This window comes from Crocodylus siamensis, chromosome 13 (assembly GCF_052110815.1).
Source record: "Crocodylus siamensis isolate JL-2025a chromosome 13, ASM5211081v1, whole genome shotgun sequence".
NCBI classification, from domain to species: Eukaryota; Metazoa; Chordata; order Crocodylia; family Crocodylidae; genus Crocodylus; species Crocodylus siamensis.
Genome location: NC_143407.1, coordinates 9,453,481 through 9,472,168, shown reverse-complemented (window position 1 = coordinate 9,472,168; position 18,688 = coordinate 9,453,481). Strand labels below are relative to the sequence as shown.

The following is an 18,688-nucleotide window of genomic DNA, read 5'->3' as shown; positions in this document are numbered from 1 at the left end:
TCCCACCCCACCACCACCACCACTATTGGCAAACACCTCATCTCCACCTGGTGTCTCTGCTGCCCTAGCCAAGCCAGCACAGCTGTAGCACCAACAAGCCCCTTATACTTCTCTGGAGATCTCCCATTTGAGTACCAGTCAACCCTGCCCTTGCTTAGCTGGTTAAAATCACAGGGCCCCTGTGTCAGATGGCTGCAAATTAACAAGAAAAGAAAAGAATCCAGGAAATCAGGAGTCATAGCAGAAATCCAATCCCTTCTTCATTAAAAACTGCCGGCACTTCAGCTTTTCCTCAACATTAATTAAAGAGCCACTTCCTTGGCCTGTCAATTTGCCATGCTGGGTTGTTTTTTTTAAACTCTTGATCCAAAAAGAAGTCTGGAGAAAGCCGTGCAGAAAGCTTGGTGATTGTATCCGAGACACTTGACAACACAGAGCAAGATGGAACAAGTAATTAAAGGGAAATTAAACTTCTCTGGCAGCAAGTTTTGCTTACAAGACTGCAAATTAATGGATGGTATCTGACCAGCTCGCTTGGTACCGCTGCAACTTCATGGGTGGTGCTTGTTAGCTTGGAGTCAGGAAAGCAGCTGGGCACATACTCATCTTCAGCACACACTGGAGTGCTCCGGGTCAAGGCCCTGCCTCACTCGCACCCCTGCAGTAGCTGAGTACTTGTCGGCTACTTAAAGGGAGGACCCGTGGGAGTGTTTGACTTGTTTTCCTTCATTCTTGCTTGTAGGAGAAAGAACTTGGCCTGGCCACAGGGTCTGTTCGTAGGAGATGAACTGATGGAGGAAAAGCTAAGTCACAGAGAAGAGCTTCACAGGGAATCTTGTGGCCTCTTCTCACTTACTAGAGCAAATCCCACCCATAAGGTCCAACACGCGGACAATCCTGCCTCCTACACATGAGCCTCATTGCACAATCCTGCCTGCCTCCTGCACATGAGCCTCATTGCTTTTGCAGAACAAAACACAGGCTGGGCAAATGCAGCAGACTCCCAGTGCCTGGCAGTGCCATCCAGGCCACCCCTGGAACTGCAAGCAGTGAGCCTGCCTCTTCAGACCACTTGGGGTGGGCTCATTAGCTCAGGGATCACCCCAATTAGCCCCTTGCTAACTAGTGTGCCTGCAGCACCCTGCAGTCCCCACTACCCTGCTTCCAGTTTAGGAGGCAGGCTGCACAGAATGGTATGGCATGATTGAGGATGCCATCACCATGATAAAATGACCACATAGGCATGGCCAGAGTCCTGCCTAAGCAGGATTGAAGTCTTTGCACTGGCCCACTGCAAAGGGGTGAATTTCACTCTTACTGAATTAGGATGCAGTTGAACAAAGAGGAGTGCAGAGTACTGCACTTAGGGAGAAAGAATCACCAACACACATACAAGCCGGGAAATGACTTCCTAAGCTGCAAAAAGGGATCTCAGAGTCATAGTCAACTCCAAGATGAACATGAGTCATTAATGCGACCCAGTGATCAACAAGGCTAACTGCACTTTATCATGCATGAGCAGGTGCATCACGAACAGGTCCAGGGAGGTGATACTTCCCCTCTATGCGGCACTGGTCAGGCCACAGCTGGAGTCCTGCGTCCAGTTCTGCATTTGTCTGACCCCAGCACTCTTTCCTGCCCAGGGAAGGGGGTCAGACTCGATCATCTACTAAGGTCCCTTCTGACCCTAAACATCTATCAAATCTATCAAATCTGTGCATTACGCGGGGAGGGGGACAGATTTTCAGGCACACATTCAGTGCAGCAGAATGCAAAGAGGCCTTTGAAGCAGGCTTAGAAAGCAGCAAACACCGGTTATCATGGTAGGGGAGGGTCAGTAGATCCAGTTCTTTCGCTCGTGTTATGCAGGAGGAACAGACTAGATGATCCTGTGGTTGCTTCCCTTATGAATGAAAGAATTTTGATTAAGGGGGCAAGAGAGGGTGTCTGTACTTGAAAAGGCTGTCATATCTCATAGGCACCCAACAAGCCATCAGCTGAGGGAAAGGAGTTGGCTCCACCAAGGCTAAAAGCTGACAATTGGCATAAACAGGACCTTTCATAGTTTCATAGAAGATGGGGTCGGAAGGGACCTGAGGAGATCATGGAGTCCATCCCCTGCCATGGCAGGGAAGAGTACTGCGGTCAAACGACCCTGGCAAGGTGTTCATCCAGCCTCCTCTTAAAGCCCCCCAGGGCAGGAGCCAGCATCACTTCACTTGGAAGTTGGTTCCAGACCCTAGCCGCCCTGACCGTGAAGTAGTGTCTCCTGATGTCTAGCCTAAACCTACCCTCTGCCAGCTTGTGACCGTTATTCCTGGTCACTCCTGGCGGTGCTCGGGGGAACAGGGACTCCCCCAATGCCTGCTGATCCCCCCTGACTAGTTTGTAACAGGCCACTAGATCCCCCTCGGCCTTCTCTTGTGGAGGCTGAACAGGTTCAGGTCCCGTCGCCTCTCCTCGTAGGGCCTGTCCTGCTGCCCCTGATCATGCGAGTGGCCTCCTCTGGCCCCTCTCCGTGCTGTCCACATCCCTCCTGAAGTGCGGCGCCCAGAGCTGGACGCAATACTCCCGCTGCGGCCTGACCAGTGCCACACAGAGGGGGAGGATCACCTCTTTGGACCTGCTTGAGATGCATCTGCGGATGCATGACGAGGTGCGGTTGGCCTTCCTGACCGCATCCCCACACTGCCGGCCCATGTTCATCTTGGAGTCAAAGATGACTCCAAGATCCTTTTCTGTCTCTGCCCTGCCGAGAAGGGAGTTCCCCAGCCTGTAGGTATGGTGCCAGTTGTTCCTCCCCAGGTGCAGCACCTTGCACTTGTCTGTGCTGAATCCCATCCTGTTCTCATCTGCCCACCCCTGTAACCTGTCTAGGTCCGATTGTAGCCTATTCCTCCCTTCTAGTGTGCCCACTTCCCCCCACACCTTAGTGGCATCAGCAAATTTGAACAGAGTGCTTTTTACCCCCTCGTCCAAGTCACTGATGAAGATGTCAAACAGTGCGGGCCTGAGGACCGAGCCCTGGGGGCCCCCACTGCCCACGTCCCTCCAGGTCGAAAATGACCCGTGCACCACCACTCTCTGGGTGCGGCCCTCCAGCCAGTTGGCAACCCATTTGACTGTGTGGGTGTCGACACCACAGCCCCCCAGTTTCTTAATGAGAACGGGGTGAGAGACAGTGTCGAAGGCCTTCCTAAAGTCCAGAAAGACTGTGTCCACTGCTACCCCTGCGTCTAAGGATTTGGTGACCTGGTTGTAGAAGGCCACCAAGCTGGTCTGACGACCTGCCACTGATGAACCTGTGTTGGTTGCCCCTAAGCATAATCTCCCCCGCTGGCCCCTCGTGGACATGTGCCAGGATAATTCTCTCAAAAAGCTTACCCAGGACCAAGGTAAGACTAACTGGCCTGCAGTTTCCTGGTCCTCCTTCCTCCCTTTTTTGAAGATGGGAACCACACTGGCCCTCTTCCAGTCCTCTGGCACCACACCAGAGCACCACGAGTGCTCGTACAGCCGTGCCGGGGTCCCGCAATGACCACAGTTAATTGCCTTAGTACTCTGGGGTGGAGATCGTCCAGACCAGCTGATTTAAACATGTCCGGTCCCTCCAGACGTTCCCTGACTAGATCCTCCCTGACCCTTGGCCTGGGTGCGCCTCCCCTGGAGCCTGAGGGGGGCCTGGTGGGGGGGGGTGACCTGGTCCCTGTTCAGGAAAATGGAGGCAAAGAAATTGTTAAATCGGTTAGTTTTGTCGTCTGGTGTGACGACCAGATTTCCTAGCATATCTTGCAGGGGCCCCACGTTACCCGGTACCTTCTTTTTGCCCGCTAAGTCTTTAAAAAAGGACTTCTTGCTGTCCTTGATCCGGGAAGCTAGTCCCAGTCCCATCTCCGCCTTGGCCTCCCTGACTGCCCCCCTGCAGCCCCGAGCAACCGCAGTGTAGTCCTCCCTGGGGATCCCCCTCCTTGCCATCGGGTGTGCGCCTCCCTTTTAGCTAGGAGACGTTCCTGGATGCTTTTGGTGAGCCATGGGGGCTTATGTGCCCTCCTGCCCCCTTTGATCCGTGTTGGGATTACCTCCCTTTGGGCTTGGAGGATCCTCTCCTTAAGGAGTGACCACTCTCCCTGGACACCTGGCTCCCCTCCCCCCCGGGACCTCCGTGCTTCCCCGACTAGTCTCCTTAGCTCGGTGAAGTCCGCCCTCCTGAAATCTAGGGCTGCTGCCTTGCTGCAGGCCTTTGCCGCCTTGCGCTGGATGGAGAATCCCAGCAGGCGATGATCGCTGTCGCCCAGGGGGTCGAGCACCCGCACCCCCCACACCAGGTCGTCGCCCGTGGCCGGCACCAGGTCCAGCAAGGCGTCTCCCCCGGTGGGGCTGTGCACCTCCGGGGTTAGACGGAGGTCCTGCACTCTGGCCAAGGACCTCCGTAAGCGGTCAGACCTGGCTGACTGCTCCTCCCAGCAGATGTCTGGGAAGTTCAGGTCCCCCACGATGACCACGTCCTTTGACCTAACTGCCTCCGTGAGCTGATTTAAGCATTCCTGGTCTAGCTCTTCCCCGTGGTTGGGTGGTCTGTAGTAGACCCCACCGATAAGTCTCTTTCCCTGCGACTGCCTTGTATCCTAACCCAGAGCACTTCCGTGTGCCCCTCCTCTGACCCTGTGCTACCTGGTGAGGACGTGTATTCCTCCTTAATGTAGAGCGCCACCCCCCGCCTTTCCTCCCTGCCCTGTCCCTCCTGTACAGCCGATAGCCCTTGACTTTCATCACTCAGTCGTGCGTTGGCTCCCACCATGTTTCAGTGAGCCCCGCTGTGTCTGGGTTGGTGTCAGCTAGCAGGAGGGGAAGTCCCTCCTGCTTCTTTCCCATACTACGAGCGTAGGCGTTTGAGGCCTCCTGGGGACGTGGGCACTGGCCCTCTAATCTCAGCATTGCCCTGGCCCCTGTTGCTGACCTGGGTATCTGTTCCGCTTGTCGGTCTAGGCCGGGCTGTACTTGTGGGTGCTGCTTGGTTTAGCGGTCCAAGGCTTCCTCCGCCCTCGTCTTCCCCTTTCCCCAACGAGCCTAGTTTAAAGTCCACTGGAGGAGATCCACCAACCTAGAAGAAAACACACGCTTACCTTTAGGGGAAAGGTGGAGCCCGTCCCACCCGAGCATGTCTCTCGTCATGATGTGCAGGTCATTGTCAAGGAAGCCAAAGGCCGCCTCGAGACACCATTCCCAAAGCCGCCAGTTGGTCTCTGCGATGCACATCGCATGCCGTCTTCCACGTCTGCTCACTGGTAGGACAGAAGAGAAAACCACCGGTGCGCCCATCTCCCTCAGCACGCCCCCAGAGCGTGGCCATCGGGTGACCTAAGCCACTAAGAGACTCTCTGCTTGGCTGTTTGCTCTTCCAGATATGGATGGGCAGCTCACAAAAGGCATTGCTATTTCGGTCCAGGGAGCTGGTGGGTAGGTGAGGAGGGACCGGTTCTTTCGGAGCCGTTACACTTGCATAGCATCAGCCGGTGGAAAATAACACTGCACTTTCCAAAGAGCAGGAAAGAGAGAGTTTGCAAACACCCCCATGAGGGGGGGACAGCCTTCCTGTCCAAGCTGTGCATCTGCTCACACAGGGAGGCTATGCTGCCTTGGTCTCTCATAGCAAACCTCTAGTTGCTACTGAAGTATTAACAGAATATGAATATACCATCCATGCTTTCCCTGCCTTGTAAATAAAACTGGAACTTGGGTTCTAGCTGTCCCTGGTATTCCCCTTCCGAGTGTAAAATGGGGCTCGCTGCTCATGATTTATCACACTACACATTTCTCCCGGAAAGACATAATTTCAGGCACCAATGAGGGGTGCTGCCGACGCATCCATTTTTGTCACTTTTTTTTCCACAGGCTTCCCAATCCACAATTGAGAGGCAGCACAGATCATCCGTGCAAGATGGCTTTACCAGATCTCACTGGAAATCTTCATGCCAAGGTCTAAGCCTGCCTTTCCCTGCTTTGTGCCAATGGGGGTATATATAGCTACAGCAGGGTGGCCATGCAGCCCCTACCAGCTATTCTCTCCTCTTCCATGAAGCCCAAACCTTCAAGCACAACGTGGTCTCTCTATAGGCTCCTCTCCCCACCCCCCAAATAGAAGAAAGCTCTCATATGAGGCCCACCCCACCCTGACTGCCCCATCCCTGCAGGACATTGGGCCTCCCACACTCTCACAGCAGCCGTCCAGTCTCCCATGATACAGGCAACCCTCCAGCCCAAAATGAAGCAGAAACTTCTCGGAGGAATCCCCTTTTTCCTGAGCCTCTCCAGGGGCACCAGCCTCACTCAACTGGAGCAGATAGGCCTGTGAGCATCTACCAAAGGCAAAAAACAAGCAGAAAGATGAAGGGAGAGGTGGCCATGTGTCCAAATCTTCACTCCACGGGTCCACCAGTGACACCCTGTCCCACCTGGGAACCAGCAGCCACTCAAAGAAAATGCAAGCTATTAGACTGATGTGCTTTCTCCCACTGCTACTTTGGTGGTCAAGCAGCTCTGAGCCAGGTTGTGCTCGGAGAGAGGTCCAGGAGATGGAACAGACAGTCCGGCCTTGGCATCAATCATCCTGGGCACATTACTGCCAGCAACATGGCATCACTTTCCTCCCATGCAGCAAGTGAAAGGAAGGAGCACAAGGTCCCAATGGTTTTCCTTCCACACGGAGTTTGCACAAATGAAAGCAGAATTGATCCATCCAGCATGGAGCCCTCCCTCTCCCCCTCCCACTGACACTGGCCGTATGGCCTTCACATCAAAGGCAACAATATCCAAAAGGACAAATCTATTTGTGGGGGGGGAATTTAATTCCTGGATATTGTACAAGCATCTTGAGACTAAGGGCCGGGAACGTGATAGCAGAGAGGCTGCCAGGGAAGGGAGCCTCCACTTCTCCAAAAATTTCTGCCCGGGCATATGCATTGAAGGTCTGGGTGGCCCTCATGCATACACCACGATCCAGGAGGATCGACGGTTGCCACCGCCAGGGAAAGGAGATTACCAGAAACCAGGGTTTTTCGTGAATCAGGATGATAGCCATCTGAACCACCCAAAAAAGCACATTTCAGGAAGGTGGGAAGCAGAGACCAGCAAAGGTTCAAAGCAAGACACTATGGGCAAATGCCAGGTACTGCCTCAGCGCGAGCCAGGGGAGGAGAAGAGCCACAAGGCTGGGGTGAGGGGTTTTTTCCATGCGTCTTTCTGCAAAGTTTATAATCTTCAGATCAGCTGGAGATGGAGCTATTTTAAGCACTTGAAGGCTGGATTCACAGTCAGGGAGTAAGGGCCCAATCCCAAGCTCATGGTGATCAGGCAGAAGGTTTCCTTTGATTGGATGGCTTTATTGGATGATGGCCTGCTCAGAGCAGGCAGCACACATGGCCCTCTGCCCCCCGGGTGCAAGGGGGGTGGTCTCGGTTGGAACAGGCCAGATCAGGACTGCATGCCCCTTGTCACTTGGCTAAGAGGGAGCTTCCACCAGGAGACCACAGTTTGGTCTGGGCAGGGGTCACCAAGCTTCCTCCCCGATGTAGTCTGTGGCCACGGCCCAACCACTGATAGAAGCAGCACAGCTCCACGAGCGTGTGAGAGATGCAGTCGAAAGGCAAGACTTACAGAGGACATCAGCCTCCGAGGAGCAAAATAGCACAGAGCCTGGGAACTCCCCCTTGCTGTGCCAGGAGCCCGGGCTGGGGGCATCCATCCTGACGAATGCAAAGGGAGTTCAGTCCCTAGAGCTCTTCCAGGCTTTGGTCTCTCTGCTGGGACCCTCCAGGCTGGAATTGGCTGGTTTGTACCATGCCGACTAGGAACTGGTCTGAGAGCAACAGCTCACATCGCACAGGCCAACAAACAGCCGCCAGATAAGCGACGGTTGCTCATTACCCACCTAGAAGGTAAAACTTTTGACCTCCCACCAGCCGCCTGATGGCCTTGGAGTCAGCACACCGACCGCGTCACCACGCTCCTTCCCTCCCTGTGTGCTGCAGGGCCGCAAGGTACCACTGACACACATTGTCAGGACCACAGAGAAGGGATGCTGCATTAAACAAGGTGCAAGAGAAAAACCCATCTGCGTGGAGAGACAGGAAAGGTCACGTTACCGAGACACTGTTGGGGATTAGGAAAAAAACAAGCAAAAGTGTCAAATGGAAAAGGACTGATATAGACTGAGCGGGTCAGAAACTCTCCGCCGGCCCAACGGCATGTCTTGTTTGGTCCTTGCCTCCCTCTGCTGGCAGATCACATCACCCACTGCCTGGCATTTCAGGAGATGGGAACGTAAGGGCTAAGGCTGTGGAAATGGGTCTTAAGTGGGATTTAGGTGTCTATATTCATGAGTGAGACCCTCAACCTTCAGCTCACCCTGAAGGTGCATGTCTGTCAGTGCCTGAGGTTTGCATCAAGCAGGGTCCCTTGGCACCCAAAGTCCTGCTCTGCGCCTGCCCAGGCCAGCCGCCGTCTTGGTGCCTACCTCACACCTGAGCCTGCGAGGCCTCCGATAGGCAAGGTCAGAGCAGGCCGAGCACATGCCGCATGCAGGAGTTGCACAAGGCACAGCAGCCACAGCCACAGCCACTTCCATTTAAAAATAATGCCCCCTTTATACCAATGACTCTGGGGTTAGAAACCCACCTGGATGTGGGAGACCTGGATTCTAGGCCCTTTTAGACTGAGAACACTGAAAACCACATCCCTCCCCTCCTACAGCGGTAACCTCACCTCATCTGGCTGAGCACAGTCTCCCGTTTTTTCTGCAGAGCCAGTGCCACTAGGCAGCAAAGGAGTCAAGAGTCAGAGAGAGGGAGCAAGACCCAGCAGCTCAACAAGGACGCTCACATGAGAGACCCGAGTTCCCACCCCTGCTCAGCAGCCTCTTTCTGTGCACTAGCCAAGGAGCTAATGCAAAAAAGGCAGAAGCAGTCCATAAGGCACAGATCAGTAACTCAGCCCCCTTTCTCTGCACTAAAGTCACAGTCCCTCTCTCCAAATCTTTTTCTGCAAAGGGGCCTAGCTTCAGCAGAATGGGTGGAGAGTCCCACACACCAGACCAGCCTCTGGGCAGCCTCTGGGAGAGGAACACGCAAGTTTGCACCCCTCCGGCTAAAGACGGACTAGATCTCCAGTCCCTGACATCAGGGCCAATGCTCCTATCTCTGAACTCCTGCATGAAAGGACACCGGGACCAGTCCAAGGACGCCCCCTCCATATTTAAACGGGATGATTTAGGCGCTGAGTCCAGGAGAGTTTTTTTGGCTGTGAATACCAGTTTAACATAGGCAGCTCCCTGCAGAATTGGGCACCTTAGTCCCTGAGGAGGGCAGGGTTTAAGACATACCCTTCCTTAGTGTTTCCTACCAGATGGCTCCTTGCTCTGTGGGCTGGCGGTTGGGAGCCCCATTATGATGACCTTCACTCTCCCTGTGCATGGTACAAGGGGCTCCGACGCTCTAGTTTCCCATTTGAAATCTCTGGGTTTACCTTTGGCATTGTGTACGTGTTTGCACAAACAGAGCTACTATTGGGTGGCATCTTGCAGCACCCTTCAAAGGATCTTGCGGCACCCTGGTTGAGAATCACAGCTCTAGCTTGTCATTCTCATTTGGCACAAACCCTATACTAGGGTGAGTCCATAGAAGACAGTGGGATCCCTTCTACTTTGCCCTGGTAGAAGCAAAATGAGATTCAGGCCCAGACAAATCTCCCCCGACAACTAGCGACAGGTGAGATTTCACCTGAAATATGACTGGATTAACTTCAGTGCTGTCACAGGTTTTGCAGTAGTGTTCTTAATCAAGAGCAATCAGGCCAGAATGACAGCCACCATCCCAGAGCTAAGAAAAGCAGGTGAATTAAGGCAGCCTCACAATAGCTCTGGAAGCAGACACACTGGCCCAAGGGGTCTGTCATGGGTGAAAGTCCCTGCTATGTTGAGGGTCAGTGCATGGCCACTCTTCATCCCTCACACCCTGAGCTACTCCTCTAGGCACAAGTCTCTGTATGTGCGTGCTGAGGTCTGGTGAAGGTGACAAGGATTTGCAAGACCAGGGCCCCACGGGGGTTTCAAAAGGGCTTTGGTGATGCCTAGAACGAACATCGGTCTTGATGAAAGAGTTCTCTCTGCAGGACTGTATTCATTGGCTTCTGCATGACATTCCTCTGGGAGCCATTCATCCTACTGTAATAAGAAGGATCAAAGTTAAGACATCGTAAATGCAAGGCTCCAGGAAGGACCAAGCAGTTGCTGTTCAGGCGGAAGATAAAAACTGTGCCCTTGTGTCATGAAGGAGACGTGTGCTCACCCAGCGGAAATTTTTCTAGGTCCCCTCCAGACATCAGGTCAACTTATTTATTCCTATGGGAGGCTGACCTGTCTTTTGAGTGGAAGTTTTTTCTAAGCCTAGCTTGGGCCATTCATGCCTGGATCCTGTCACTGGGAAGGGAAAGTAGAACAGGCAAGAGAATAGTCTTTATATGCGGTATTATCTGGCTTCTCATTCCAACAGGCCGTCAGAGGTAGGAAAAAATATTTTACCCACTTGAACACAAGGACAACGCAACCACAGGATTTTACATTAGAACATTTATTTCTCAGAGAGAAAATATAGTCTCAGACAGTCAGATTATAGTAGGTAAAATTAGCATTTTTTTTCTTTACAAGCATAGATTTTCTTATTACCTCTCTTATACCATCTGATATAAACAGTTCTAGAAAGCAAATAAACTCACTTTCTACAATAAATAGAGCGATCTGTGCTTTACAGCAGACTGACAGTAACGTTTAGGTCCCGTAGCAACAGCAGGATATTAGCCAATCCAAATTCTAAAATGTCATTTAAAAAAAAAACAAAAAAAAAAGGAAAAAAAAAATCCCCAAATCTTAAAACAGTTATACACAGGTCACAAGTCCACAGCTGAGCTACTACCTGGAAAAAAGTGTGTGTTCCTTTAAATAAATTACACTGTGCATACAAAAGACCCAGCAACACAACTGAGGACTTCAAGAATGGTGACTATAGGCCTGAATAATTTAGAACAGTATTTTACAACTATGTACACATCTTCTTTCCCTATCCACACTCCTTAGGCATTATTATTATTATTATTATTATTATTATTTTTTTTACAAAATCCTATACCCCATCTTTATATGTTACAGGTATCTTCCCTAAAGTGTGGTTCTATGTCCCAATGTATAAGAAGTGGTATTTTAAAAAAGTAGACCAAGTAGAAATGGCAGTGATTATTCCCCTATTTATTTATTATTCTTTTGTCCCCACATTCTCTTTAGTATGAAAAAGTTAAAATAATAAAAAAATATTGAGTTAAAAAGCAAAATGATGATACAATCTTGCTCTGCACCTTTGGTTCTTAAAATTTAAAGGAAAAAAAAAAAAGCAACACAACAGAACAGGTAGGAGAAATCAAAGAGTCCCTGGCTAATAAAAAAGAAAGGTATTGTTTTCAAACGTCAGCTGTCCCAGTTCTTGCAATACAAAAGAAGGGAAACGGGGTTATCTGCAGAGCTGGGTGGAATCTTAGTGGATCATGATGCTGGAGACCCGCAGAGTAGAGAAGGGTTGAAAGTGAAAAGGCAAAATGGTAATGTGCTCTGGTAAGCAGGAATCCAGTCGCAGCTTTAATTAAGTCCATCCAAACCAAACTAAAAGAAAACTTCGAAGGGACCATCAGTAGAAAAAACGGGGACAAAGCAACTGGTAGCTGACACACAAATGAGTTGTTCTAAACTGACTGTGCGTAAAAGGACACAGCGGTCATGTCTTCCTCTTACCCTGATCAACCTTAATGTCCATAAAGCCGTTTCAGCTGATTAGGTGCTTCCACAATTCGGTTAAAAACAAGTATTTTGTCCAGACATGATACTGCGTTAGGATGCAACAGGAAATGTTCTTGGAGTAATTATAAAGCCACAAAAATTAGAATTAAAACATCAAACTATTGAATAATCTTCTAGGAAATGCACAAAACCCTAAAAGATTGGGTCTTTTTTCCGTTAGTTTTTTTGTATTTAAAGCTCTGTGCATCTGTGTGCAGGGGCCAGGGAGGGTTATCAAAATATGGTCTCGGTCTTTTCTAATGGTGGTGAAACTCTCGGGAAAACCGATTATATACATAGGCATCAGAGTCATGCCAGTAACACCAGGCCATGAACTTAGAATGATGTGGTGGGACAACCAGTGTTTTAAAAAAACTGAAAATAAAAAGGCCGGTGATGGTTACTGTAAATTTGGCACAAGCGAGTCCAGCTGGGGTTCCACTCAAGGACACCGGTTTATTTACAATGGTGCTAGGTTCCAGAGAATTACTCAGGGCTGGTTGAAGACTAAAAACCCAAGAGGATGGGGCCTGAGGTCCACCCATCAGATTGCAGCTCCTCCCCGACTGCAGAGCTGGCCCCAGCTCCTGCCAAGGTGCAGCTCTCACAAGGCAGTTCCTCCTCACATCTTCCTTCCGCTCCAACCTAATACCTAATTTCCTCTCCTGCCGGCTCTTCAACAAGACACATTCAGAAGGAACCTGGGCAGGCTTTTTGGCACATATCAGGGTACTCTTTGTAGGAGCTGCTCACACTGCTAGGAATAGTGCATCTTGCGTAAGAACATGACCGAACGCAGCACCCGCCCCATCACCCTCCTCCTGGCAGGGAGAAATCCCCTGCCATTCAGTGCATGGAAGGTCCCCTGTGCCAGGTGCAAGCACTGGGCTTAAAAAAGAGGGGAAGGCTGTTGTGACTCCCTACAGGTAATGTGATGTGACAAAGGGGTGGTCTCCCCGTACACGGCTCATGTGGATCATGGCTCGGTCATATGCCACCTGGACGGACTTGCGGATGCTGGTCTTTCGGCCTTCCATCATCTTTAGCTTGTCCACCGTATCGTCCACGCCAAGGGGAAGAACTTTGTCACGTGGAAGCCACTGCCTGTAATCCAAAGAGAATGCAAAACCCCTGTCACTGAGAGCGCAAGCGGGTGCCCGAGAGAGAACAGCCAGTCCCCACGGGCCAAGCACACTGCCAGCCCTTTCATATCATGGGGCAAAAAAAGGTCTGGATTTGCAGAATCCCAACTGAATTTCCCAAGTCTACTGACCTCATTCCACAAATGCAAAAGGGGGCAGAAATTGGCCCTGAGCTTACAAGAAACAGCCAGAGAGCTCAGCATTGCCAGAGGCTCCCCACACCCTCCAAAAGCCACTGCAGGTACCAGACTCCCCACTCCTCCCACGGAACAGCTATGTTCCCCATGTTAGTTTATAATGAGCCAGTCACCCTCTCCAAGAATGCCACATGTTCTGAACTACTCAGGTTTTAACAAAAGGGATGAAAGTAAAACTTAAAGTAAAGACTAAAACCCTTTCTAGACCATCAGAGCCTCCTCGCTCAACCCTATTCAACCTCCATCTTCCAGGAAACCTGGGTCTGCCAGTAGTACATCGTGCAGTGTGTTCCACAGATGAATCGATATGGACTCTGATGGAAAATAAGATCCAGAGCCATGAAGTAGTTACCGAGAAAGCCTGTCACCACTCCAAGAGGTTTAACCTAGCCGCCACAGCTGCCTGGGTGCCTGCCAGGAAGAGAGGAGCTTTCTGGTAGACAGGATCTACGGGCAGGTTTTCCAAATTAGGCTTGACCCCAGCACTTAACATGTCCCCTTGCAAACTGCTGCATCCACACTAAAGATGTACAGTCTGTCTGTTAAGCTATTAACTAACTCCAGTCTTCTCGAAGAAGTGTTCAAGGTCAGGGGCCAAATCCTGTCTTCACTGACACGGATGCAATCACACCGGAGTCACCAGGATTTGGCTCTAAAAATCTCATTATCCTTGAGTGCTACAAGGAGTCTTCTGATTTCTGCCTTACAGTAAATGGTAATCAAGGCTCTAAGATGCCACTTTGAAAGAGTAAACCGGAGATCCTGCTTCACAGCAGTGGGCCCAGCAGAGGAAATGCTGACTTTGACAGGGAAGGCAGTTTCAATTACAAGCTGGGATTTAGATTTTCCAAAACTGATGACTATGGAACAGGAAGTGCGGTGCTGCCATTGATTTTCAGCTAAAAATCATTAGCGCCTTTTTGAAGAACATGCACTGTATCAAATGGCTTTGGTAATCAAGGAAGCTGAAACAATGCAGACTACTAACAAAAAAATACAGGCATGTGTCCCTGAGCATATTTTCATTGCAGTGCAAGGGAAAATGCTCAAAGGATACATAGCCCACACCATGCTCAGTCTTCCTGAAAAACAGTACATGCCTTGCTTTTTCCCCTGTGTTGCCTTCCTTCATCTACCCTGTCAATAGCATTAGAGTCACAGCAGCAACCTGGTAACTAATACAGTTGTCTCTGTGTGTAGGAGCACCTCCTAAGCTAACATGTCGGCTTAGACAACCACCTTGCGTTCCCCTTGCAACAGCTCCGCCTTCTGTAAAAGAACACCCTTCTGATGCTCCTTTTGAATACTGCTCCTCTAGTCTTCATTTATCTAGAGCTGCCACTCGCTTTGCTAATGCTGCACTGGTAACTGTTGTGTTAAAAATTGTGTTTATCTCACAGAGTGCTCTTGTATTCGTAATTACTGCTGCATTTTTGCCATAGGTAGGGATGCTTTATGAAATATAATCTGTCAATTAGTGTATTAATGTAACTTTATTATTATACTTCATTTACATACAGTTGCCTATGGGTTTTCTCTCATTCTTTCTGTTGATTTCATATGCCGAGGCTTGTTTCACAAGATGAGTAGTACATCCATTTTGATCCCTGAGCCTTGGTGCCATCTGTACAGAAATCCACTCTAAGAGGACACTTCAGTCTTAAGAATACTTCACTTGCTCTCCAAGAAGCACTCCCTTGGCCTCAGCCTGCGGTGTTGCAGGGAGCAACACGTCACTTATCACTTTGTCCCCTATTCAATCTGGTCTCCTGCCCTTCTCCCTCCACTAGTGATGCTGGCCTTAATGCACTATTCATCCCTTCCCACACCATCAGCAGCCTGCCCTTTTCCTTTCTTCTACTCCCACCCCCACATACAGAATACCCTTCCTATTTGGGCAGCCAAGCCGTCACCTCTTTCTCTATTCAAACCCCTTCTAAAGAAAAGGGCAGCGATTTTTCAAGTTAGGAACACACACCCTATTGACATGGAACCAAGGTGCCTCGTTTCAGAGGTTCCTTTCCTACTGCCACCTCATTTCATTTTTGAAATGAGAGCAGGAGTCAAGAACAACAGAGGAAGAAAAGCTGCATTTGTTCCCTCCTTTGGGCTTCCTCATGCACCCCGTCTATTCTGTGTCTGCTCTATTCCCACTGTCAGCTCTCTGAAACAACGATCACAGGTGCACCTGGATATTGCCTGCTCGCATGGTTCCTCTTCTCTTGTAGGAGGTCTTGGTTAATTAAGTCCACTCATTCAGAACAGGGCTGTCTGCACCATCATAGGGTCGCACCTCTCCCAATACAGCACTCAATTTTTACAATTGGTACACTGTTTCATGTACTGACTTGACATTATGGTTTATTTCTAATGGTGTTTGCTGGTTTGTGCCTTGCATCTAACTGGTCTCTTGTTGCTGTATGAACCAGGACATATACTGAGGCCAAAATCTGTGGGGGTTCTTAGTCTGTCTGAGATAGACTGATAAAGTCTTTGAGGCCTAGGGATGAAATTTTCACGTGGATGTCTTGAATTACATCTCAATTTGTGCCTTGAAGGTTAAAACAAATAGGAAGCAGCAGGAGCTCAGCACCTCTGAAAAACCCAGCTACTGGTTTAGGTGTTTAAATAAGGAATAAACTTAACATTTTGAAAATGTTACCTTAAAGCTTTTAGCAAAGCTTCTTCACAGCAGTAGAAACGGCTGCTCTGTTTGCTTCTGCTTTTAAAGTCAAATGGATTTTTTTTTATTCACTGCTGATTTTGACTGTAAAATTAGCTCTTCATACATCTCAGTATTCCTGCTGTAAAAGCATCCTGCAAACCCTGGGTGAAGGATGTTATGCAAATGCCTTTCCCTGCCATTAAAGATGTAAGTGAGGGACTTGACCATCATGCACTCAGGCACAGGAGAGGAAGGCAGGCCCCTCCACTGAGATTTTCCCGACTGCTGTATGTTTAAATTCTCCACTCTGAATTTGCCTTAATAAGAAGCATGTTTTGCGCTCTCCTGTCTCCCAGATCCTTTTGAAGCTTGCTTCTTGCATTCCCCTTCTCACAGTCCATCTCTGTTTACTCACCAGGTTCTCTTGTTGTCAAAGAAAAGGACAAGGAAGAGCTTTTCTCCTGCTTCTGTCTGCCTCTGCTCCCCCAGCTTCAGCACGTCAAGGGGAGGGACAGGGATGGGGACACCATTGTGAAGGAGGCCCTCACGTGGCATCTTAGGATCAATTATCTGTGGACACAAATGAGGGACACAGATCACTAGCCTGAAAACTCCACCATGCCATGTCTCCTTCAAATTCACCCTACAAGCAGTCCTGCTTAGTACTGCCTGAACAACAAGGCATGGGGCTCACGGCAGGGGAACCTGAAGGAAACGGGAGAACAGATATAGTGAACACAAGTGCGTTCAGCTTTTTGATGGCAAAAGTGGGGATTTCCTTAAACGAAATGCATTTTTACTTACCAGTGGTTCTAAACCTGCCCAGGACCAATTGTTTGGAGTCAGAAGGTGCAACTACATGTGCTATTAATACATAGCAATAAACTCCAGCACATACTGTGCAAGAGTTTACTGCTCCCGGGCTCTGCGTTTGAAAGTGCACCCAAGACTGCAGTATGTTGAGCCAGGGCAGAGAAGCCCTGGCTGGCAGGGGACCCAAGGGTCAGCCTGCCAGCCCTGGGCTGCTCCCCCCTGCTCAACTTGCTGCAGAGGGGCTGGCTGGGGTGCGAGGGTGCTCCAGTGTAGGACTAGCCAGCAGGAAGCCCCCACAGTGACTCAGCCAGCCCCATCAGTGGCCACATGTGCATCACTACAGAGTAAAAAACTATGCCGTAGGATAGTACTTGTATTTACAAATGCCAACCTACAGCAGAGTTAATTAGTTTACTCCACCTTAATAGCGCTGCAGGTGAAGACGCTAAGATGTTTACAGCAGATCTAATTAGGCAACTCCGCAGTAAACATCTTGTGTAGATGCACCCAGAGGGATTTAAGTCTGGAGAGAACTAAGGAAAAAGACAATATTTATTATGATGGCTGTAATTCAGTATTTGTACTACAGTGCTGTCCACATGCTCTGATCCACATGATTAAGTACGAAGCCTAGAAGGGCTGCAGGGGATGAACAGTTTATCTGCAACCCTTTTTTTTTGGTATGTCCAAGCTAGATATTTCAAGTACACTATAGCAAGTAAGCAAGATGCACCTGTCTGCTCCAGGGAGTAACTCCCTTTTCAGGGCCTTTCTAGAAGACAGTTTATCAAAGCTGCAAGCTAGGAGGCTGATCTCAAAAGGGAAAGGACTTGAATGTGCAGTTGTGAGAAGAGCCTGATATTACACATGGAATGTAATTTATATGTGTTTTGGTAATGAACACTTTGGTGCAAACTCATTGTATTATTGTGTAAGGAGGATTTTTCCCAAAAGTGAATACGTAAATGGTTTGAGGTTATCCAACCAGTGTAATCTGGTCTTGCATCAATTTTACCCAGTTGCAACTCATCTAACTTTTTCCTGGGAGTTATTTCTGATTTATATGGGTATTGGATCAAGGCCAGCAATTCAGAAGTACAGACAGGCAATGCCAGCACTGTGGCTCTATGGAAATGCCCAATGCAGTTATTTGGGGCAAATGTACAAACCCAGGTAACTACTCCTTCTGTATAAAGCAGGAATGCTAAATGTCCAGAGCTTATGTCATCAAAGTACATGGGGAGACTGAAACAACAGCAGACACAAAATCAACCCCAACTCTCTGCCCTTCCTGACCTTGGCACCAAGATGCAGTTTACTCATGACTGATCTGGCCCAGCTGCTGGCCAGCTGGGGTGAATGTGATAAGATGCTTTACCAGTGCAGCAGACTGCATTCAATTTCAAACCAAAAATAAGGTTCTGTGTATAGTGACGTAACAGTTTAGAGACCATGTTTAGGCACAGCTTAACTTTGGTTGTAGCAAAACAAGGCTCTGAGATGCCTTGGCTGACCAATATGGATATGGCAGCAGAACAACTGTACCTTAGACTCCTACCTAGGCTAGCGCCTGGTTTATGAACACTGTAGCATAGAGTCCAAGTTCACATATTGGAATTCTGCTGGCCGCAAGCAAATAAAAACCAGAGGTAAGCATCAATATGCTGTCAAAACTCTCCTGTACTCTGGTGTCAGTGGGGCAACAGCAGTAACAGTGCAAGCAAACTAAATGTATTAATTGCATGTGTGTTTTCCCTTTGGTGCTAGATGCCTGGCCTTTGGGAAATTACTAGGGCTGTCAAACAATTAAAAAATTTGATTGTGATTAGCTGTGCAATGAAAAAAATGAGTTGCAATTAATCGCAATTTTAATTGCACAGCTAAAAACTCAGACTCACAGACTTACCTGCTGAACGGTGCTCTACACGCTGCCAGCCTGCGTTCCTGGCTGTGTGCAAGCTGCGGCTGCTTGTCTGTGTCTGTGAGCACCATCCCG

General features: G+C 49.4%; 1 protein-coding gene across 4 annotated transcripts in view; it reads right to left on the bottom strand.

Moving 5' to 3' along the window:
* Positions 1–10,606: 10,606 nt before the first annotated feature.
* BRPF3 (bromodomain and PHD finger containing 3) overlaps positions 10,607–18,688 on the bottom strand; it is a 43,311-nt gene continuing 35,229 nt past the window's right edge. For all 4 annotated transcript variants that reach the window (XM_090025220.1, XM_090025222.1, XM_090025223.1 and 1 more), the window contains 2 exons: positions 16,295–16,449; positions 10,607–12,979 (listed from right to left, as the gene is read on the bottom strand). In XM_090025220.1, coding sequence (XP_089881346.1) covers positions 12,796–12,979; positions 16,295–16,449 — 339 coding nt within the window. In that variant the 3' untranslated portion in view covers positions 10,607–12,795. The remainder of the gene's footprint in view (positions 12,980–16,294; positions 16,450–18,688) is intronic.